At 46.2% G+C, this 24,965-nt stretch overlaps 1 protein-coding gene across 1 annotated transcript in view; it reads right to left on the reverse strand.

The window, feature by feature from the left end:
* LOC141261709 (kinetochore-associated protein 1-like) overlaps window positions 1–24,965 on the reverse strand; it is a 95,867-nt gene that overhangs the window by 31,133 nt on the left and 39,769 nt on the right. Inside the window, exons 4-6 of the mRNA XM_073676237.1 lie at window positions 10,318–10,433; window positions 1,258–1,336; window positions 1–78 (exon numbers count right to left, since the gene is read on the reverse strand). Of these exons, the coding sequence (XP_073532338.1) occupies window positions 1–78; window positions 1,258–1,336; window positions 10,318–10,433 (273 nt within the window). The remainder of the gene's footprint in view (window positions 79–1,257; window positions 1,337–10,317; window positions 10,434–24,965) is intronic.

The following is a 24,965-nucleotide window of genomic DNA, read 5'->3' on the forward strand; positions in this document are numbered from 1 at the left end:
CATCATTAATCCTGGCAATATGGAAGTACATGATACAGTGAAGTCCTCTTCTTGTCAAAAGAAACATATTATAAACACCTAAGGAAAAGAAGACATACAACATAATGACATGGTAGTTTGGGATTGATATTGCATAGCATGTACATAGCTGCATTAATGAAGCAAGTACAACTGAAATCAGAATTTTCCATTTATTAGTCCCATAAGGGGTCTTGAACTCTTGATCCTTTGATTCCATAGATAATACACTATTATCTCAGCCCATTAGGGTGGGTTTACACTAGGCAATTTGAGTCCCTAAACGATCACCAATCAGCTACATGTTTACCGATTGTCGGTCAATTAATAATTTGTTTAGACACGCTGAATGCACAGAACAATCGTTGATATATTGATCTTTGCACAGAGGCTACTTCTTGGCAGCACGTTCTGTTCACATAGGACAATGTGCCGCCGAAAGTCATGACTTTTAAGCAAGTTTGAAAATAATTTCACCGGGGGAACGAATGTTTTGCTCCTTTGACGTGTGATGGGCAGCATGTTTCCACTGGACGATTATCGGGAAATAAATATTCCTAGGAAAGCTTGTTCACAATAAACGGCCAATGTAAATGCACCTTTAGTGCTACACCTCTGGCAAGATCTAAAAGGCTTTGGTCTATGGAAAATCTGGAGTCCATTAATAAAATCTTCGGTTACCATAGGAACACATCGGCATCATACAATCGTTCTGTGGGGGACGATGACCTGAAGGAGGAAATGCTCTCTCTTTGTCAAATTCCTCAGATGCTGCTATCAATATTGACAACAGCATCTGAGGAGTTAAAGCGCTGGGACTAGAGCCAGTTCAGATCCCAGCAGAAGTTGCAGAAGCCAAGCTGTACATTAAATCCAGCCCCCTCTGTAGATATCACAGGGACAACTCCTGAGCATGCATCCTCACATACATGTGATATAGCAAGTCAGGATGCACATGCACGTGCTTTACTATAAGGGGTTAACTCCGTTAATGTTACAGGTTTCCATTTCCTGGGTTCACCTGGGATAAGTTGTCCGCTTCTTTCTATTATCCCCCATCCTATATAAACATATTTACCTTACATACATTGTTTAGGGTTAGTGCTAAGAAATGCATTAAAAAAAATAATACTGAATTAGACCTATCAAAATATATAAAGGTTTATAACAATCATAAACTTCTCTTCCTGAAATTCTACACATCTCCAGCTGCTTATGAAAACGTAGACGTTTGTAAACCTTCATCTGAAGCATCCTTTTCAAGCAAGAGTCTTTTAAATGTTTGCTCATTGCTTATCCCCACATCTGGTAGGAAGGCCTAAAAGGAAAACACAGAGAAAAACACTTCATTAGATGAATAATAGAGATAAAAGAAGTGGTAAAGTCTTGTGGGAATGGTACTAAGTGTAAAACTATCTTCTCTGATTTCTTCATCAATAAGAAAAAAGGACATATAATAAAAGTATTAGGATATTGCACTATACTGGAAATGCAATATCCTAATTGTCAGCACGAGCAATATGTGGCTGGGTGGTGTTGTGTTGAAAAACGGCTCCTGGGACACTTAGGAGAAATGGACGTACCACTGGTTCCACGATTTATCCATTCTGAACTGAAAGTGAAATTTGACATCACATACCAAGCCTAAGACATCAAGCAGTGACCACATTAACTATAAGAATGTAAGTAAGTAGAAAGAAAGAAACCGGCACTATTCAGATCGCATACCTTCAAGCCGTTCAGTGAGAATCAGTCCACAGATGACGAGGGATTGCTAATCAGCAGGTGCTCAGCCCGAAGAAGGAATGTTCTTTAATATCATGTGAGTAGACAAAAGGCGGCACTCCAGCAAGCGATTTCGTATGAAGATCCTTTAATCTTAACACAAATTTAAAACATGGAGCCGGGGATGTGGGGGTCCTTCAGGACAATGGCCGTTTTGCACCAAGCCATTGTATTTGGACCCGTTGGAGCACCGGCTTGGTGCGAAACGGCCAACGTCCTGAAGGACCCCCACTTCCCTGTCTCCATGTTTTAAATTGTGTGTAAAGAATAAAGGATGTTCATACGAAATCGCTCCCAGCGGTCAATACAGCAGTGTGACTCACATGCCCTGGTATCTAAGGTCCAGTTCGACTCCGTACTGTCCCGTCCTCTATTGGGTCGTTTGTATGGGCCACTGAAACCTGAGTTTCTGGAGGTCTCACTACCTCTAAACCCACGCCCACTACCCCCAGGACATCTTGAAAGGTCCCTAACTTCAGCTGTAGCTGTTCTGTTATTTAGGGGGCCCTTTCTCTGTCTGATCTCACAATTTCTAGACGGCTGCCACTTTCTACCGCTCAGGCGATTCTGTCTTTCCACTCGCAGTCTAGCGAGATTCAACTGTTCTACCTCTCGCAGGTAGGTCACTCGGTACTCCATCAGCATGCGTACAGATGCAAGACCTTCTTCCGTTCCTACAGTGGAGAATGACACCATGCCGTCTTCATCTGGTATCCAGTCCTGACGATCACGTGTACTGCTTACTCTTATCACACCAGACTTCTTTACCATCATCTGCATGGCTCGGCCATTTCTCCCAATGAGTTTTCTCACCAGAACATGAGGCACCCGGATGACCTCTTCCCGCAGACTGTGAGCTTTTCTCATAAGCTCCAGTTGTCTAACGGCTTGTTCCGTTTTCAACCATAGAAACCGCTTCGTGCGAATACATCGCCAGTGTATGTCACTTAGGATCGCCACCCTCTTCACTGTGACTTCGGTCATGGACAGGACCACCAGCTGTTTAGCTTCTGAGGTCGAGTACACCTTACAGGCTCCCACGGCCTTCTTAAACTCTTCATGCACGGACTCACTGGTGCATTCTTCTCTCAAATCCTTGGGTATATCTATGAGGCACTTGTACCGAGAGGTTTCTGTCTCACCAGTCGTTTCCAGACGATCCACCAGCCCAGGTTTCAGGGACAACTGACTTTCAGCTTCTTCACCCTGTATGCTTCCCCTGAGCTGACTCACAGCTACAACTTCAAGAATTTTCATCTTGACCACTCCCATTTCATATTTATCTTCTGTTGACACTCTCCTAGCTCTCTTCAGGTCCAACTTCTCATGGTATAAGGGAGTGAGTGCAACTTGTTTGCCCTTTTCCTTCTCCAAGGAGGCTTCGTTCACTGAGTGATACTTTGCCAGGCGACCTTTGAGCTTGAAAACTTCTTCCTCTAGCTCAGCTACTTGCCTCTCAGCAGCCCATCTCTGAAGCTCTTCCTGCTTCAGCTGCTCCTTTAACAGTAGAGTTCTCTCAGACCACGCTGTCTCCAATGCGCCCACTCGGCTCTCAACAGCCAGTCTCTCAAGCTTCTCTTGCTTCAAATGGGCTTGTAGCGACTCCTTGAGCTCCTTGATCTCGGCTCCTACATCCACCGAATCATCCGAGCTCGCATTATTCGAGGAGGTATCTTTTTCATACCTCCCACCTCCAGTGCCCAACTCCTGGCCCTGGTCTGTGGCTTCTCTGATAGACTCCAACTTTTTCCACTCAGCTTCCATCTTGCTGATTCTTTCCTTAAGGCACGTCTCTGCCCTCTGGAGATTAACATAGAACGTCTGCAGCTCCTTCACCTGAGCTTCCAGACCTAAGGTTTTTCTGCGGAGATCACCATTTTCATCACGAGTGTCCTGCAGAGTGGTCTCAACCACTTGTCGCATGTGCTCTGCATCAGTTTTATCATCCTCTAGTTTTTCCTTAACCTTGAGGAGATCCTCATAGTCTCTCTTGATTTGTTGCAGTTCCCTATTGAACTTTTCATGCCTCTTTTCTGCCTCACGATCGTAACCAGACACTTCATCTTTTATTGCCTCTTTCAGGGCGGATAGCTCCCGGTCTCGCTGGTACAGAGAGTCCACCAGCCGCTCCTTCTCCTGCATTAGAGGCTTTCCTTGGTCCTGGAATTGCTGCAGCTCCCTCATGAGTTCACCATATTCCTTCTTGGAGTCACACAGCTCCCGGTTGAACTGTTCGCGCAGTCGTTTTAGGTTTTGGTCACGTCCGGAAACTTCATCCTGCAGCGCCTCTTTTAAGGCAGACAGCTCTCTATCCCTCTGGTGTAGTCCCTCATCCAGCTTTTGTTTCACCTGCATCAGCTCTAAGTGTACCAGGTAGAACCGATCTTTCAACTCGCACAGCTCATCTCCAAACTCCGCTTTGTCAAGCTCCAACTGAAAAACCTCCTCTTTATTTTTGCGGCGGTCCGCCTTCATTTCCTGGAACATTTCCTTCCGATTGTTGACTTCCTTGCTGCTTTCCTCCAGTTCTCGCTGTAAGTTCTTCACAACCTGGTATATTTTCTGCCGTTCAGACTCCAGGCTCCGCTGGTCTGAGGACACGTTCTCCAGGTTTTCCCATAGTTGCTGCACGTCACTCTGACACTGCTGCCTGATAGGCTCCAGCTCTTGGTCATGACTGGCCACCTCCTCTTTCAGGGCTGTCAGACCCTGATCCTTCTGTCTCAGTACTGTACCGGAGGTTGCTACTGGCAACGTCATCTCCTCTTCTGCCTCTAAAGGAGGATCCACACTTGAAACAAAGGCACACAGTACTACATTTTCTTTATTTTCACTTTCAGCAAAGACTATAGGAGCAACATTTTTGTGGCCCTTGCGCCGTCGACGACGAGAGGGGGACTCTCTCCCCTCATCTAGCCCCTCCTGACTGACCTCTCTTTCTACTTTCATAGTGTCACCGTCAGCTACGGGGTCTGTGTCACTCCCCATGGTTTTGTGGACTAACACGTCACCTCCCACTTTGACGTCAACCCCTTCTACTGGAGCTACCCCGTTATCAACGGCCAAATCGTCATTTTTAGGCGGTACCAACCCACAACCAGTAACGAATTTTGGTTTTCTATACTCCACGCTCTTGTGAAAATCCGCCCCCTTTTGGACACCCACACCTGTAGGGGGATTTTTACAAAAAAAATCAGCAATAGTCTTAGGACTCAGTTCACCACATCTCTTACCACCTCCCCTGGCCCTCTGGGACATTACTGGCGCCCCCGGAGAGTTCACAGAATGGTCCACTGCAGCCACTCTATACGGTGCCCACAGCTCCGGTGGTTCCTGCACCATGACCAGTACAAGTTTCCCAAATACCTGCTGCGGTCCCAACCGGCACCTTAATCGCTCAATAGCTTCATTCACTTTTGCTGCTCTGTTCACAGCCATCGCGGTACACAATTCACACTAGATACTTCACCGCTTTCCCCGGAAAAATTTTCGTGGCCCCGCCGAGCCACAGAAAACCAGGTTTGAGTGCGAGGACAATTTTCGTAAACCCGCCGAGTTACAGCCAGATGCTTTAATTTTCGTGAACCCGCCGAGCCACAGCAAACCAGGTTTGAGTGCGAAGACAATTTTCGTAACCCCGCCGAGTTACAGCAAGATGCTATAATCTTCGTGACCCCACCGAGTCACAGCAAGATGCTTGTATCCACACTCGTCGTCCTGTGCCGTTGCCCCTAGCAACCGGGCTGCAGTTGCCCCTAGCAACTGGGCTGCAGTTGCCCGCATTCTCGAACCACATGTAAGGCAGCGCTAATCATCATACTGGGGGATATTCGCTGCACCGGGTCAATTAAAGCACACCAGCCACGTTTTTCCAGTTTTCACACTCCAGCAGTTTATTATACAACATAAGTGCTATAACCGAGTCCAACTCAGTGGCTCGCCGACATATTACATATAACGTCCAGGAGCCTTTCAAGTGGCAGGCAGGACCACTTGGCTCCAGTTGCAGTGCTCAGCAAAGTCACTTATAGAAATGTCCACATCAATCAGTGTTTTTACCTTCGCCGGGTTTTTAGCTGCTTCAGACTTATTCTGCCACCACTGTGGCTTTACGGCTTCCCAGATGGGGGTCTACAACCCTCGTACCATCCAAGGCTACTGGTATGCTTACACAGCCAACATCCAGCCTCTGCCTTTCAGGCTCTTGCCTTCCAAGCCTCTGGCCCTCCAAGGCTACTGGGATCACTTACACAGCTAAGGATCCAGCCTCCGCCTTTCAGGCTCCACCAAGCTTTAATAGGCCTCACACTCTAGCAGTGTCCCACACGGGGACAGGCCTCACGCCTTACACACCCTGTCTCAAGACTACCAGGGTTTATATATCCTGTAGTACACACCCACAGGATCTGTGCTGATGTCACAGTCATGTGATCAGACATTCTGTGTGCACAGGACCTGTGCTTTGTCACAGTCATGTGACCAAGTCACCTGGGGGGGAAGGTACATGGTCGGCCCAGAACCCACCCTGGACCATTACAGTAATGCCAAGCAAGCCGCTGCATTACAACGCTCACACTTGATACCGAATCAATCGAGGTGTTTTGAAAATTTTGTCTCCATTTTGTCATCAGTAACATGCCTATCCATCCAGCGATTTCCAAAATCAACAACTTTTCCCTCTTAGTGTTGTTATTTCAATGTTGAGAAGTGTACATACTTTTTATTATTTAATAATGCGCACGCGCTTTGTTTACTGGCGTCTGTGGCCTTTTTTCTTTTTAATCAGATCACTTTTATTGTAAGAAAAGATAAGCAAAACAAATCACCAATAACCACATACTGCTATCACATATGGAAGTAGAAAATGATATTAGATTATCATGCCAATATAATTTAAAGAGAACATCATACAGATATCATTATTATTACTTATTTTTAGAGCACTATTGGTTCCATGGTGCTGTACTTGAGACATGAGACTTCCAGGGTGTGAGCATGGAAAGTGGGTGTACGTCCCCAGCTTAATTTTCAATCTTTGCATGCTCTGGAAGTCGCTGGTACTCAGAGGATTCAAGTATACCAAGTGTGCACTCCTCTCACATCAATACACACACTCACAGCATGCACAAAGCCTCTGGGGACCAGCGGCTTCCACAGCACTCATTGAAAATGGCGCTGGGGTCCAACACAAAGCATAAACCACACTGTTATTCAGCCCTTGTACCTTGCTCAAGAGCTCCCCCCCACACACACAGTATGGTGCACCAGTCACACACAAGTATGATAGCCCAGAGAACCCCCAAAATAGTATGTAAGACCAAAACTCACGCACACAGTATGATGCCCCCCCAGCCTTCTCACACAGAAAAATGTACCTACAGTACCTTCAAACAGTAAGGTGGCTCCATAGTCCCCCAAAAAGTAGAATGCCCACTCCTACAACTCCCCCACAGAGTACGATGTCCCAACAGTCACATAAACAGCATGATTGCCTCCGCGGGTCTTTCCCCCATCACCACAGTATCATGGACCCCACAGCCACCATATAGTATGAAGGTCCCCAAAGCCCCTCACACAGTATGAATGCGCACACGCACACACACCCCCAAACAACATTATCCCCCACAGCTCGGCTTAAAAAAAAAGCAATTAAAACGATAAAAATTGTTGTATGTACTCCAAAATTGTGTCAATAAAACCATCAGCTTGATGCACAAAGAACGAGACCTTGTAAAGGTCCATTGACTGAAAAAAAAATACTGGTCTCAAGAAATTTTTATTTTTTTTTGTAAATAATTTAAACACTATTTACTGTAGATTACCATTAAATAGCAGGTAAATAGTGTTTTGAAAGATACAGATTCCCTTTAAAGTGTTATCCCAAACTTCACAGATGGATATCGTCGGATAGTTCTTGTAAAAACAATCACTTCTGCAATGCACTGCTTATAAAAATTTACAGTGGTTCTTAGAGATACAGTATTAACACTTTTCTTTTGTTTATGCTTGTTGCCTTGGAGACCGACCACCGCTGCTGTCTAAGCTTTAAAGGGATTTTCCCACGAACAAAAGTTCATTTTAAAAATTGGCTGACCGTGTACGGATCATACCACAGCTCCTGGGCAGGGGAGAAAGCAAAAGACAATACACACATTATGTTACGGGGCCGGGTGGTGGAACCTCTGTGCCGAGGTGCAAGGAGGGACCCAGAGGGGCGTAACTAAGTATCCACCCGAACCGACCCTGGTCGTATGGCAGCTAACGACACTGTGACCAGGGAGGATCCGGGCTGAGGGACCAGGTGCTACTCTGGGGACGACCTTGTAAGAGAGCAGGTGGCTCCCACGGGTCAGATGGCTGGGACTGACCGGTATGGCGGATGGACACGGCAAGCAGGCGGAAGTCTCTGGTAGCTGGCAGGTGGTCACAGTTCGAGAAAGCAGGGCAGGTAGCAGTCTATAGGTTTACCAGGAAGATGGTCACAGCAAGTGATGGCAGGGTCTCCAGGCATGCTGGCAGGAAACAGGCAGGTGCTCCCAGGTGAGCGGGCAGACAGACGAGGTGGGTAACTGGCAGGTAACTGGTGGACGCTCCCAGGTGAGCGGTCTGACAGACGAGGCAGGTAACAGTCAGGTAACTGGTGGACGCTCCCAGGTGAGCGGTCAGACAGACGAGGCAGGTAACAGGCAGGTAACTGGTGGACGCTCCCAGGTGAGCGGTCTGACAGACGAGGCAGGTAACAGTCAAGTAACTGGTGGACGCTCCCAGGTGAGCGGTCTGACAGACGAGGCAGGTAACAGGCAGGTAACTGGTGGACGCTCCCAGGTGAGCGGACTGACAGACAAGGCAGGTAACAGGCTGGCAGGCAGGACGAGAAGTCAGGCTAGCAGCGGAACCTGAGGGCTGAAGCACAGGTGAGACACAGTGCAAACAACTTTGCTCGGGCACCTCCATTTTGGAGGAGGTGCCTTATATATGGGAAGTCCTCCGGCAAGTGGCCGGGGACTCCTTAGGACGACGCGCGCGGCCCCTTTAAGAGAGGGGGAGCGAGCGCGCCGTTAAGCACAGTGGCGGGAAGGGGCGCGCGCCGGCAGCAGCGAGGGAAGGAGCGCAGGAGGACGCCGCGCACTGAACAGGAAGGTGAGAGGGACGGCATCTCTGCCTAGCAGGAGGCAGAGACGCCGATGCTACACATTACAGTAGGGGATCGCAGAGGATTCATTTTGTGAGGTCAAATATTGTTTAAAAACAGGCAGTGAAATATTTTACCTCACAAAATGAATCCTCTGCGATCCCCTGCTGTAATGTCTGTATTGTCTATTGCTTCCTCCCCTGCCCAGGAGATGTGGTATGTTCTGTACACGGTCAGACACAGACAATTTTTAAAATGAACTTTTGTTCGTGGGAAAACCCCTTTAAGCACTGTGCTGAAAGCTGTCCAGGATTAGGAGGTAACAGTTTGCTGGCCAGTTGGCACAACAGTGCTTACAAGCTCAATAGAAAAGAGCTTGTAAGCACTATCCATGTTCTGCTGTCTAGCAGCGGTGGTCTATTTCCAAGGCAACGAGCTATAAATAAAACTAAATTGTTAAAATCTTCAGAAAGGCAGAACATTTTAATAAACTGTAAGTTAGTTGTATTTTCTGGCAATATCTGACAATACCCATTTATGAATAGGAGAATAACCTTTTAAGATCCCAAAGCTTTACCTGGACTGGATACAATTGCAGCCACTTCTCAGCTCAAAGACTAGGAAACTATGGGTTTCCTGCCTTCAAATGTCACAGTTATTGACACCAAGGAAATAGAGAAGATTGTGAATTTTTTCACATCACATTTAGATTTCCTGACGAATATCTTCAATATAAAGCTGTAATGAATCTCCCTGTATAAGCTTGCATTGCACTATTGACTAATAGGCTGCCATTGGAAAAAAGAAGAACACCAATATTCTGGACTGTATACCTAGAACACAAATGGAGGACAAAAGAACCCTATGAAAACTAATCACCTTTCCCCCTTACAGTGGAAAGCTCCATGAACATTCAATAGTTAGTCAACCCTGGCCTAATAGGTGGGTTTAGCCATCTTTTGTCTATTGTGTATGTGGGCCTTAGGCCACAGTCCCACTATCAGTATTTGGTCAGTATTCGGTCAGTATTTTTTCTCAGGAGTGGGAGCCAAAACCAGGTGAGGAACAATCAGAGAAAAGGTATAATAGAAACAAGTCACCAATTCTGCATTTATCACCCACTCCTGGTTTTGGCTCCCACTCCTGAGAAAAAATACCGACCGAATACTGACCACATAGTGATAGTGGGGCCATGGCCTAAAGCCCACATACACAATAGACAAAAGATGGCTAAACCCAGTAAGCAGCCCTGTAAGTGATTCATCACAGGAATCAGAGTCTCTGTCCCTACATCATGCTGCTCTCAGAAGGAGTAGCAAACATCTGGTGACAGATTCCCTTTAAATGGCCAAAGAAAGAAAAAAGCAAACTTGAATACCTACTTTGGTCAACAGGATCTGTCTAGACAGTACATGAATAAGGTGAACGCTGCCATTTCTCTCTCCAACTAACAGGAATCGTCCTTCATAACAAAGGTCAACAACATCAACTTCAGTATCTGCAATAGTAACAACATATTACATATATATAAAGCACAAACATATTCTGTAGAATTTCTCTCAATTCAGTTAATATTAATTATGAACAAATACTGAGTTATCCACATCATTCACATGATAAAAGGTGTATAAGGAAAATAATCCCAGGATTTATCAGAATAGAAACAAAATCTGCCCCCTTATTCATGCTGCGTCAATCAAGTATCAGGAGAATATGTCATGCCTTCTACAAGTAAACTGAAGCTTGGGAGTCATCCAACCTTCCAACAGGACAATGATCCCAAACATACAGTATATCAAAGTCCACCAAGTCTTGGTGTCAGAAGTCCTAGAAGATTCTGGAGTGACTGTCACAGTCGCTTGACCTGAACCCCAGAGAAAATGATTGAAGAAGGTGTTTGCAGCACACAAACCTAAGCATATTAGTGACCTGGAGGCCATTGCCTATGAGGAATAGACTAAGGCTGGCCATACATATTAGATGGCTGTCGGCAGAACGATTCTTCGGCCAATCATTTGGACTACAGCCATCTCACCCGATTATTCTATTCAAGAGAGAACTCACAAGGTCAAGTACTTCTGTGTTCTCTGTAAGAAAACGGCCAGCAGAGACGTCAGCCGGAGGTTTATCTCATGGAGAACATGGCGATTGGCAGTTTGAAGTTGGACATATGCGATAGACTTCTCTCCTGACCATCGATCGGCTGGCACCCCCACACACATTAGACCGTCGGCCAATCCTGTCGATATTGGCAGCTTCAGCTGACATTAGTCTATATGGGGGTTTTAAGATTCCTCAGAAATCCTGCCAGAAGCTGGCATCTGATTGTGCATCACGTTTGCAGCAGGTTATAACAGCCAGAGGGGCTCTATTAAGTACTAAAGTTGCTTGAAATGAAGGGGATAAATAATTCTGAGACTGCAGTAGTCGTTAAAGTGGCATTTTGTGCTGAACCACTTTAAACCACTTATTATATTACTTGTGTTGAGCTATTTAAAATTCTTTGATTCATTTATTTCAAACAGCAGAAAGCTTGTAATATTTTGATAAAAAGCTATTCTGCAGTGGGGCTTGAACAACTTTGATTGCAATTATAGCTGCTAACCTAAATGGCACAATTAACAAATACAACTTATCTGACCCTCTCAATGGACTTTATTACACAAAAGTAGGAAAACTATATAAATTTAGTACAGGCAAAATTTGAAAAAATTCTACTGACCCAAAAGAATAATTTAACAAGGGACTTTTACCACACTATGAACACAATGTTAGAAAATAATTACATAAGAAAAGTTATTAAAAAAATAAGAAAATAACTCCCAAAATGGTACATATTACAAAAAAATAAAACTCGTCCACAGAAAACAAGTCCTCATATGGCTATGTTGACTGAAAAAATAAATAGCTATGGCTTCTAGAAGATAATAATAAAATATTCAAAAAAAATTGCTATGTCTTTAGCCCCTTCACGCCATGGGCATTTTCTGTTTGTCTGGTTTTTTTTTTCGTTTTTTCCTCACCTTCTTTCAAGAGCCATAACTTTTTTATTTTTCCATCAATATAGCCGTATGAGGGCTTGTTTTTTTATGGGACGAGTTGTACTTTTGAATGACATAATCTATATTATCATATGATATTTCCAACATGTATTCCGTGCACAATTACACTTAGGAGCCATCTAGTGGCAATACTATATTACTACCTTGAGATCATTTAAATGAATATTTTCTGCGGATTTTTACGGTCAGCCATCTATTCTACTAAAGTTTAAAAACTTTTTGGTTACCCAATTACTTGTGACATTTATGTGTCTTTTGTGTTCCTGTTTTGTGTCCTCACCATTTGACCATTTTGACCATTTGACCATTCCCTTTATGGACCACTTATTGTACTGTTGCCTATTTTTTTTTATATTTTCAATAAAATGTAATGTTTCGTTAAATAGGCCTTATTACTATTGTGTATGTACCTTGGGGTCATCATACTCCATTTTCTGTATTTTTGTTTCCTTATTTTATAGTTTGATGGATTGGACTTTTATGAACGCCAGGATACCAAATATGTATATATTTTTTAATTGTTTTACTTTTAACGGGGCAAAAGGAGTGTGATTTGAACTAGTGTTCTTTTTTTTATTTTTTCATATTGAAAAAAAAATTCACTTTTTACTGCATTTAATAGTCCCCTAAGAGGACTTGGAGATGCGATCGTCTGATCGCTTGTGCTATACATAGCAGTCCATCAGCACTGCTACGTATAGGGAAAATCACAATCTCCTATGAATGCTGGTCACGGGCTGGCTTTCACAGGAGGATCGTAATGAGAGACACCGGGGTCTTCAGCAGACCCTCAGCTGTCATAACAACCCATCAGAGCTCCGCGATCACGTCATAGGCACGCCGATGGGAGCGTGGAATGACTTGGCCCCTGTAGGCGTGTGTTAAATGCAGCTGTCAGAGATTCACAGCGGCATTTAAGAAGTTGACAGCCGCAGGTGGAGCTCCGCTCCACTCCACTCGCGACTGTTAGAGGCACATAATGGCTGATTAAATCAGCCATCATGTGCGGGAAAAGATGTGGGCTCGGCGTGGGAGCCTGCATCAAAGGAAGGGAGCCGGCATATGATATAAGTTTACATCATATTTCATGAAGGGGTTAAGACAAAAAAGAGGGATTTTTGGTACTCACCGTAAAATCTCTTTCTTGGAGCCTTCATTGGGGGACACAGGACCATGGGTGTATGCTGCTGTCGCTAGGAGGTTGACACTAGGCAAAAAAAGGAAAATAGCTCCTCCTACGCAGTATACACCCGCCTACAGGCACCAAGCTCACCAGTTAGTGGCTAAAGCAGTAGGAGAAGCATAAAAAAACAACCAACTATGCAATGCCCAACGGGACACAACCATGAAAACTGAATGAGATGCCCAACAGGGCCAAATGGACATATGACCAAAATCAGGGAGGGTGCTGTGTCCCCCAATGAAGGCTCCAAGAAAGAGATTTTACGATGAGCACCAAAAATCCCTCTTTCTCTATGGCTTCATTGGGGGACACAGGACCATGGGACGTCCCAAAGCAGTCCCCTGGGTGGGAGAACAGAAGATAGTCACAGACTAGGTCACACTGCGGCAACTGCCGCCTGCAGGACCTTCCGTCCAAGACTGGCATCAGCCGAAGAATAAGTGTGGACCTTGTAAAACCTTGAAAAGGTGTGGAGTGAAGACCACGTTGCAGCCTTACAGATTTGAGAGGCCGAAGCCTGATGGCGGATCGCCCAAGAGGCCCCCACCGCCCTAGTGGAGTGAGCCCTTACTCCGGGAGGGGGAGGTTAGTCCGAGATGCGATATGCCTCCAAAATGGTCGAGCGTATCCAACGGGCGATGGTTGACTTGGAGGCAGGAAGACCCTTGCGATGCCCCTCAGGGATGACAAAAAGGGCATCCGAGCGCCGAAGGGAGGCCGTTCTAGAAAGGTACACACGTAGAGCTCTGACCAGGTCCAGTTTGAGCAGGGACTTCTCCCATGGATGCACTGGAGTCGGACAAAAGGAAGGCAAAACAATGTCCTCATTAATGTGAAAAGCGGAAACCACCTTTGGCAAAAAAGGAAGGCACCGGCCTGAGCACTACTTTGTCTTGATGGAATACCAGAAAAGGCGACCGACAAGAGAGGGCCACGAGTTCTGCAACCCTTCTAATAGAGGTAACAGCCACCAGAAAAGCCACCTTCCAGGAAAGAAGAGAGGCTGGAATGTCCTGAATGGGTTCAAACGGAGACTGTAGTAGAACGCTTAGGACCATATTAAGGTCCCATGGTTCCACTGGAGGGCGATAGGGAGGCGCCAGGTGGGCCACCCCTTGTAGAAACGTCTTGACCTGAGGACGGCTAGCTAAGTTATGTTGGAATAGAATGGACAAGGCCAAAACCTGGCCTTTGAGAGTGCTGAGAGAGAGTCCCGCCTCTAGGCCAGACTGAAGAAAAGCCAAAATGACTGGCAAAGAAAAAGACATAGGAGCCAGCTGATCCTGTTCGCAGTGACGAAAAAAGGCTCTCCAAGTTCTGTGGTATATGCGCGAGGTAGCGGGTTTTCTGGCGTTAATTAGGGTCTGAATGACATTGTCCGTAAAGCCCGCCCTCTTCAACACCGCGGCCTCAACGGCCATACCATTAAATTCAGAGAATGAGAACTCTGATGAAGAATAGGACCCTGAGAGAGGAGGTCCGGACGGTCTGGTAGTCTCCAGGGGGAGTCGACAAGCAGATTTACCAGATCTGCGTACCAGACACGTCTGGGCCAATCTGGGGCTACTAGAACTGGTACTCCCTCTGTCTTGATCTTTTTGATGACTCGAGGGATCAATGGTAGAGGTGGAAAGAGATAGGGCAGTTGGAACTGTGACCATGATATGACTAGCGCGTCCTGGGCGATTGCTAGCGGATCGCGGGACCGAGCTATAAAGGACGAAACCTTGTGGTTTAAACGGGACGCCATGAGGTCGACGTCCGGCGTGCCCCACCGTAAGCAGATTTAGTGAAACACCTCGGGATGGAGAGACCATTCTCCTGAGGCGAGGCCCTGCCGACTGAGGAAGTCGGCCGCCCAATTGTCGACCCCTGGAATGTGGATTGCTGAGATTGCTGGAACCGTCTTCTTGGCCCAAAGTAGTACTCTTGCCACCTCTTTGAAAACGGGCTTGCTGCGCGTTCCTCCCTGATGGTTTATGTATGCCACGGCCGTGGCATTGTCCGATAGCACACGGACTGGGAACCCTGCCAGGATCTTCTGCCAGTGACGCAACGCCAGGTAAATCGCCCTTATCTCCAGAATGTTGATGGGTAGGGAGACTTCGTGGGGACTCCACCGGCCCTGGACCGTGTGTTGCAGAAAAACTGCCCCCCAACCAATGAGACTGGCATCGGTCGTGACTAACCAACACTGTTCAAACTAAAGACAGCGTAGGGGTAATAACTTTATTAACATTTTGCCTAGTTGGCAACTAGAACCCCAAACTAAAGCCCTTAAAACTTAACTTTTATTAAAGTATATAACTCTCCTGAGGATAGTAGATATTAAAATAATTATATAAGTACAAGCAGCAGAGTAGGGTCGGATATTATAATCTGCAATTTTGCTTTTCCACTATGTGGTTATCCGACCAATTCTCATTATCATGTGTTTGTGGCCGCGGACCACCTATCGCATGTTATCACTGCCTATGCCTTATCATAAAATCCACAATTAAAGCCTCCCCGACATGTTTCGCCTAACTGGCGTCATCAGGGGACAGAGGCTTAATGGCACCCAAAAGGCCACACGGAGGCTTTTATCAACTCTGTTGTAGCTTCATATCCAATATGAGTCCTTCTAACCAAATACCAATAGGAGATGTAGGGGTAAATCACTCCCACTACCTATCAGTTACGTTAGCTTATTCTGATAACACCTCCCCTTTTTCCAATTGGAAATGGCAACTGTCATTCATATATATAATTCATTTTTATTGGTAGAAGCATCAGGAGGTGTGTCGGCGTGCTTGAAGTTACATCCACACTTCTTTTAATATAACTATCAGAATAGCTCACCTTAAGTCCTATCAGCAGATGGAAAACAATACAGTTTTATTACTGCGCATGCGTACCAGAAAAAGGAACCAATCCGGTTACGAGATCGATATGACGTTTCCGCGTCTTCGCGTTGTTAACCAAACAGAAGCTTATACGTCAGTACTCTTGTACCGCCAATCAGAACATGACACGTATGCCAGGTCCTGTGCTAGCGCTAGAGATGTCTATCTGCGCATGTCTCATGAATTAGTTTCTATCTGCTCCGATTCATATCGTATGTCATTACTGCGCATGCGACTGGACTTAGAAAAAGAAAAATATTCAGCCTGTTATGATTTAGATATAATTGTCTATCATAATCATAGTGGGAGCTAAGGTTCTGAAAATTTATCCTATTGCTGATTACTAGCGAAGGCGCTCATATTGTAATTTAACACAATATTAGTTTGATCATAATTAGTGTTGAGCATTCCGATACTGAAATATCGGGTATCGGCCGATATTCACTGTATCGGAATTCCGATACTTAATTCCGATACTTTTATAATATCGAATACCGGAATCGGAAGTTCCCATAATGCCTGCGCTCTGCAGTGTCTCTGAAGGATGACAAGCTGGATGGCAGCGCTCAGCCGAGATCCAGCCTGTCATCAGAATGCCATCCCAGCGTGGGAGAATTCTCCTGATTGTTTAAAAGCCGGCGCGCGGTAAAAAGCCGCCGGCTTTTAAACAATCACGCAGCCCCATACTGCTTCCCCGCAGCCTCCCACCCCGATCCTCCGCTCCCCTCACCACCTCCCATCCCGATCGTAAATTAGGACCGGGCGGGGAGCGCAGCACCAAGGAGCGAAGGACCCGGGCGGGGAAGCCGGCAGTGAAAAGACTTCACCGCCGGCTTTCCCGTTCTGTGCTGCGCTTTCCCGCCGGTTATTTCAAATGAACAGCTGAGGTATCAGGTGATGCCGATCAGCTGTTCATTTGAAGTAGCCGCGGTGCCCTTAGAGGGTTCATGTGAGTTCATGCTTGACTGCATGAACTCACATCAACTTTCCCACGGCCGCACAGGTCAGCCTCACCTCCCAGACCCGTCATGATTAGTGTGTGCGGGGTGTGTGTGTGTGCGGGTGTGTGTGTGCGGGGTGTGTGTGCGGGGTGTGTGTGTGCGGGTGTGTGTGCGGGTGTGTGTGCGGGGTGTGTGTGCGGGTGTGCGCGGTGTCTGTGCGATGTGTGCGGGTGTGTGTGTGTGTGCGGGGTGTGTGTGCGGGGTGTGTGTGCGGGTGTGTGTGTGCGGGTGTGTGTGCGGGGTGTGTGTGTGCGGGTGTGTGTGCGGGGTGTGTGTGCGCGGTGTCTGTGCGATGTGTGCGGGGTGTGTGTGTGTGCGGGGTGTGTGTGCGGGTGTGTGTGCGGGGTGTGTGTGTGCGGGTGTGTGTGCGGGCAGACATAGGCCGATGTGACACTACTACTCCCATCGGCCTATGTCTGTCCCCCGTCCACTCCTGCCAGCAGGATCAGCTCGATGGGAGCAGTAGTTCCCATCAGCCTGATCCTGCTATTTAAATTGCCCTACTGTGTCCCCAATAAATGTTAGATACATGTCATTGGTGGCCAGTGGTTACCTAAAAGAAATTAGTTCATACATTACCTGTCCCCGCCGATCGCCACCTAAAATAAAGTAAAAAATAAAAAACTACACCTATACTCACCAAGACACCTAATTCCCCGAAGCCATCGATCTCCTGTAATAAAATATAAAATAATAAACCACAACCTTATCCTTACCCCTCCGTAGTAGTCCACGAGTGTCCCACGAAGATCTCCAGTTCAGAGCAGCCACATAGAATGTGACCGCTCTGAACCGCTGCCGCCGCTAGAATGACGGGGCCTTAAGGGTTCACCGGAGTTCAGGCAGCGCTGCTCCGGTTAGCTCCTTTACGGCACTGCTGTATCGTGAGAAATTCCCACGGTACAGCACTGCCGTAAAGGAGGTCTCCGGAGCTGCGCTGCCTGAATGCACTCCGGTGACCTCAGTCAGTGGCTCCCGCTGCCGGGAGCGGACGTGTTCCCGGCAGCGTGAGCTTACAGCAGCCATGCACAGCTGTCACCATCTCCAGATGTGACAGCTGTGCATGGGAGATCAGCGCAGGAACGTGGACAGGTAACTATTTTTTTTTTAGTAAACTAAGAATTAAATAAAATGGTGTTTTATTTCAAATAAATTATTTTTTTCTGGGTGTAGTGTGTTTTTTCTTTTTAACACTTTGTAGGTTAGTAATGGGGGTGTCATATAGACGGCCATCATTACTAACCTGGGCTTCATGGCAGCTGGCGCTGACATGAACCCCACCACTATTACCCCCTGCCACCGCACCAGGGCAGCGTGGAAGAGCGAGGCTAAGTGCCAGAATTGGCGCATCCTATGGATGCGCCATTTCTGGGGCGGCTGACGGCTGGTGTTTCTAGCCTGGGAGGGGGCCAATATTCATGGCACCCTTCCTGAGCTATTAATATCAGCCCCCAGCTGTCTGCCTAGCCTTTGCTAGCTATTAAAATAGAGGGGACCCCACGTCATTTTTTTTTGGGGGGTCCCCCATTTTAATAGCTAGTAAAGGCTAGGTATTCAGCTGGGGGCTGATATTAGTAGCCTGGGAAGCTCCGTGGGTTTTACCCCCTTCCCAGGCTTCAAACATCTGCCCCAGCCGTCTGCTTAACCTCCGCTAGAGACTAAAATTATGGGGGATCCCACGCCATTTTTTTTTTAAATAAATCCTTTATTTTAACACTAAATGACATTTGAGGACTTAATAAAGATGCAGTCCCTAAATTATTATTTATTTTTTAATAAATTTTTCCCAAAACTTTTGACGTGGGCTTCGCCATATTTTTGTATGCCAGCCAGGTACAGCATCCAGCTTCTATGAACGCGCCATTTTCCGGGGCGGCCGCGGACTGCAATTTTCAGCGGGGGGGGGGAGGGCAAAAAGCTTGGGCCTCCCTGCGCTGCAGATTCCATCCCCCAGCTGCCTAGTTGTACCTGGCTGGACACAAAAATAGGGAGAAGCTCCACGTTTTTTTTTTTTTAATTATTTCATGAAATTCATGGAATAATTAAGAAAAAAAGGGCTTCCCTATATTGTTGTGTCCGGCTAGGTACAAATAGGCAGCTGGTGGTTGGGGGCAGCCCGTTCCTGCCTGCTGTACCTGGCTGGACACAAATATAGTGTGAAGCCCCACGTCAATTTTTTTTTAATTATTTCAGGAAATTCATGAAATAATTAAAAAAAAATTATGTGGGGCTTCGCCCTATAATTGTGTCCAGCCAGGTACAGCAGGCAGGAACGGGCTGCCCCCAACCACCAGCTGCCTATTTGTACCTAGCCGGACACAACAATATAGGGAAGCCCTTTTTTTCTTAATTATTCCATGAATTTCATGAAATAATTAAAAAAAAAAATGTGTGGCGCTTCGCCCTATTTTTGTGTCCAGCCAGGTACAACTAGGCAGCTGGGGGCTGGAATCTGCAGCGCAGGGAGACCCAAGCTTTCTGGGTCCCACCCGCTGCAAATTGCAGTCCGCAGCCGCCCCGGAAAATGGCGCGTTCATAGAAGCGCCATCTTCTGGCGCTGTACCCAACTCATCCAGGGCCCTGGTGCGGTGGCTCACTGGGTAATAAAGGGGTTAAGGCCAGCTTGGCATTATCAGCTGGCCCTAAGCCCGAAATTCATGGCGTCACGCCAATATTAGACATGACCGCCATGAATTTCTAGTAAAGTATTTAAAAAAAACACAAACACCCAGAAAAAAGTCCTTTAATTGAAATAAAGACACAATTCTTTATTGTTCTAAATTAAACCATACTTACCGCCACACCCATTCCAGCTGAAGCCAACGATCTCCTGCAATAAAAGTAAAATAATAAAGCAACCTCATCCTTACCTTTCCATGGTTCCCAGGACAGCTTCAGCTCTGCTACATCGAGATGACAGGCTGGACCGCAGCAGAACGCTGCCATCCAGCCTGTCATCCCGCGGACACTGAGAAGCGCAGGCATGCTTGCGCTCCTCAGTGTCTTTCTGTGACGTCATCCAGATGAGCCGAGGTCATGTCCAATGAACTCAGCTCACCTCATGCACGTCACTGACAGCGTGGGAAAATTCTCCTGCACTCAGCGCTTCAGCGTGAGAATTCTCCCACGCTGTCAGTGACGTGCATGAGGTGCGCCGAGTTCATGGGACATGACCTCACCTCATGCACGTCACTGACAGCGTGGGAAAATTCTCACGCTGAAGCGCTGAGTGCAGGAGAATTCTCCCACGCTGTCAGTGACGTACATGAGGTGAGCCGAGTTCATTGTCGGCTCATCTGGATGCCGTCACAGCCAGACACTGAGGAGTGGAAGTATGCCTGCGCTTCTCAGTGTCTGCGGGATGACAGGCTGGATGGCAGCGTTCTGCTGCGGTCCAGCCTGTCATCTCGATGTAGCAGAGCTGGAGCCGTCGTGGGAGCCATGGAAAGGTAAGGATGAGGTTGCTTTATTATTTTTCTTTTATTGCAGGAGATCGTTGGCTTCAGCTGGAATGGGCGTGATGGTAAGTATGGTTTAATTTAGAACAATAAAGAATTGTGTGTTTATTTCAATTAAAGGACTTTTTTCTGGGTGTTTGTGTTTTTTTTAAATACTTTACTAGAAATTCATGGTGGTCATGTCTAATATTGGCGTGACCCCATGAATTTCGGGCTTAGGGCCAGCTGATAATGCCAAGCTGGCCTTAACCCCTTTATTACCCAGTGAGCCACCGCATCAGGGCCCTGGATGAGTTGGGTACAGCGCCAGAAGATGGCGCTTCTATGAACGCGCCATTTTCCGGGGCGGCTGCGGACTGCAATTTGCAGCGGGTGGGGCCCAGAAAGCTTGGGCCTCCCTGCGCTGCAGATTCCAGCCCCCAGCTGCCTAGTTGTACCTGGCTGGACACAAAAATAGGGCGAAGCTCCACGTTTTTTTTTTTTTAAATTCATGAAATTCATGGAATAATTCAGAAAAAAAGGGCTTCCCTATATTGTTGTGTCCGGCTAGGTACAAATAGGCAGCTGGTGGTTGGGGGCAGCCCGTTCCTGCCTGCTGTACCTGACTGGACACAAATATAGGGCGAAGCCCCACATCAATTTTTTTAAATTATTTCATGAATTTCCTGAAATGATTTAAAAAAAATTGACGTGGGGCTTCGCACTATATTTGTGTCCAGCCAGGTACAGCAGGCAGGAACGGGCTGCCCCCAACCACCAGCTGCCTATTTGTACCTGGTTGGACACAACAATATAGGGAAGCCCTTTTTTTCTTAATTATTTCATGAATTTCATGAAATAATTAAAAAAAAAAAATACGTGAAGCTTCTCCCTATTTTTGTGTCCAGCCAGGTACAACTAGGCAGCTGGGGGATGGAATCTGCAGCGCAGGGAGGCCCAAGCTTTCTGCCCCCCCCCTCCCCCCGCTGAAAATTGCAGTGCGCAGCCACCCCGGAAAATGGCGCGTTCATAGAAGCTGGATGCTGTACCTGGCTGGCATACAAAAATATGGCGAAGCCCACGTCAAAAGTTTTGGGAAAAATTAATTAAAAAATAAATAATAATTTAGGGACTGCATCTTTATTAACTCCTCAAATGTCATTTAGTGTTAAAATAAAGGACTTATTTTAAAAAAAATTGACGTGGGGCTTCGCCCTATATTTGTGTCCAGCCAGGTACAGCAGGCAGGAACAGGCTGCCCCCAACCACCAGCTGCCTATTTGTACCTGGTTGGACACAACAATATAGGGAAGCCCTTTTTTTCTTAATTATTCCATGAATTTCATGAAATAATTTAAAAAAAAAATGCGTGGGGCTTCGCCCTATTTTTGTGCCCAGCCAGATACAACTAGGCAGCTGGGGGCTGGAATCCGCAGCGCAGGGAGACCCAAGCTTTCTGGGCCACCCCCGCTGCAAATTGCAGTCCGCAGCCGCCCCAGAAAATGGCGCGTTCATAGAAGCGCCATCTTCTGGCGCTGTACCCAACTCATCCAGGGCCCTGGTGCGGTGGCTCACTGGGTAATAAAGGGGTTAAGGCCAGCTTGGCATTATCAGCTGGCCCTAAGCCCAAAATTCATGGGGTCACGCCAATATTAGACATGACCACCATGAATTTCTAGTAAAGTATTTAAAAAAACACAACACCCAGAAAAAAGTCCTTTAATTGAAATAAACACACAATTCTTTATTGTTCTAAATTAAACCATACTTACCACCACGCCCATTCCAGCTGAAGCCAACGATCTCCTGCAATAAAAGTAAAATAATAAAGCAACCTCATCCTTACCTTTCCATGGTTCCCAGGACAGCTTCAGCTCTGCTACATCGAGATGACAGGCTGGACCGCAGCAGAACGCTGCCATCCATCCTGTCATCCCGCAGACACTGAGAAGCGCAGGCATACTTCCGCTCCTCAGTGTCTGGCTGTGACGGCATCCAGATGAGCCGAGGTCATGTCCAATGAACTCCGCTCACTTCATGTACGTCACTGACAGCGTGGGAAAATTCTCCTGCACTCAGCACTTCAGCGTGAGAATTTTCCCACGCTGTCAGTGACGTGCATGAGGTGAGCTGAGTTCATTGGACATGACCTCACCTCATGTATGTCACTGACAGCGTGGGAGAATTCTCACGCTGAAGCGCTGAGTGCAGGAGAATTTTCCCACGCTGTCAGTGACGTGCATGAGGTGAGCTGAGTTCATTGGACATGAACTCGGCTCATCTGGATGACGTCACAGAGAGACACTGAGGAGCGCAAGCATGCCTGCGCTTCTCAGTGTCTGCGGGATGACAGGCTGGATGGCAGCTTTCTGCTGCGGTCCAGCCTGTCATCTCGATGTAGCAGAGCTGGAGCTGTCCTGGGAACCATCGAAAGGTAAGGATGAGGTTGCTTTATTATTTTTCTTTTATTGCAGGAGATCGTTGGCTTCAGCTGGAATGGGCGTGATGGTAAGTATGGTTTAATTTAGAACAATAAAGAATTGTGTCTTTATTTCAATTAAAGGACTTTATTCTGGGTGTTTGTGTTTTCTTTTAACTTTGACTATGGGGTTAGTAATGGGGGTGTCTTATAGACGCCTCTCCATTACTAACCTGGGCTTGATGTCAGCTGGCATTATAAGCTGACATCAACCCCAACCCTATTACCCCCTGCCACCGCACCAGGGCAGCGTGGAAGAGCGAGGCTAAGTGCCAGAATTGGCGCATCCTATGGATGCGCCATTTCTGGGGCGGCTGACGGCTGGTGTTTCTAGCCTGGGAGGGGGCCAATATTCATGGCACCCTTCCTGGGCTATTAATATCAGCCCCCAGCTGTCTGCCTAGCCTGTGCTAGCTATTAAATTAGGGGGGACCCCACGTCATTTTTTTGGGGGGGTCCCCCATTTTAATAGCTAGTAAAGGCTAGGTATTCAGCTGGGGGCTGATATTAGTAGCCTGGGAAGCTCCGTGGGTATTACCCCCTTCCCAGGCTTCAAACATTTGCCCCAGCTGTCTGCTTAACCTCCGCTAGAGCCTAAAATTAAGGGGAACCCCACGCCAATTTTTTTTTAAATAAATCCTTTATTTTAACACTAAATGACAAGTACAGTAATCAACACTGTCACTGTACTTCATATATATGTGACTGACATGTTTCTATCTATCTAATCTATGTGTGATTCTCTATTCCTTCTATTCTAAATTGTCGGGTACAGATGCTGAATTGCCGGCCGGCTTTCTTAAAGAGACGGTGCATGAAAACACTATTATTTTTTTAAATAAATCCTTTACACTAAATGACAAGTTCTGTAAGCAACACTGTCACTGTACTTCTTATATATGTGACTGACATGTTTCTATCTATCTAATCTATGTGTGAAGCTCTATTCTGTCTGTTATAAATTGTCGGGTACAGATGCTGAATTGCCGGCCGGCTTTTTTAAAGAGACGGTGCACGAAAACACTAATATTTTTTTTAATAAATCCTTTACACTAAATGACAAGTACAGTAAGCAACACTGTCACTGTACTTCTTATATATGTGGCTGACATGTTTCTATCTATCTAATCTATGTGTGATTCTCTATTCCTTCTATTCTAAATTGTCGGGTACAGATGCTGAATTGCCGGCCGGCTTTCTTAAAGAGACGGTGCATGAAAACACTATTATTTTTTTAAATAAATCCTTTACACTAAATGACAAGTTCTGTAAGCAACACTGTCACTGTACTTCTTATATATGTGACTGACATGTTTCTATCTATCTAATCTATGTGTGATGCTCTATCTTTCTGTTCTAAATTGTCGGGTACCGCTGCTGAATTGCCGGCCGGCTTTTTTAAAGAGACGGTGCACGAAAACACTAATATTTTTTTTAATAAATCCTTTACACTAAATGACAAGTACAGTAAGCAACACTGCCACTGTACTTCATATATATGTGACTGACATGTTTCTATCTATCTAATCTATGTGTGAAGCTCTATTCTTTCTGTTGTAAATTGTCGGGTACCGGTGAATGCCGCTGATGAATTGCCGGCTTTTCATGTCATTCTACATTATTCTTAGTTGTTTTACTTCATGTAGAATTAACCTACAAGGAAAGAAAGGGTTTATTTTCATTCCGATATTTGTGTCCCATTGACTTGCATTGGTTTCCGGTATCGGAATCGGCGATATCCGATACTTTTTGGGTATCGGCCCGATCCAATCCGATACGATATTTCCTGATATCGGAAGGTATCGCTCAACACTAATCATAATCTTTATTAATAATACATATAGCCAATTGCCAAAAAAAGGGTGCATAAAAACTAACTATTCTTTTAACAAGATTTAGTTGTAATAGTGATAATAATACTACTATGGCTGACCTCTTATAATTTGACTACAAAAACAACACAAAGGTGAAACCTTCATTAAG

Source organism: Phyllobates terribilis, unplaced genomic scaffold, assembly GCF_046119375.1.
Source record: "Phyllobates terribilis strain yellow unplaced genomic scaffold, ASM4611937v1 Scaffold_1__5_contigs__length_1240528914, whole genome shotgun sequence".
Taxonomy (NCBI): Eukaryota; Metazoa; Chordata; class Amphibia; order Anura; family Dendrobatidae; genus Phyllobates; species Phyllobates terribilis.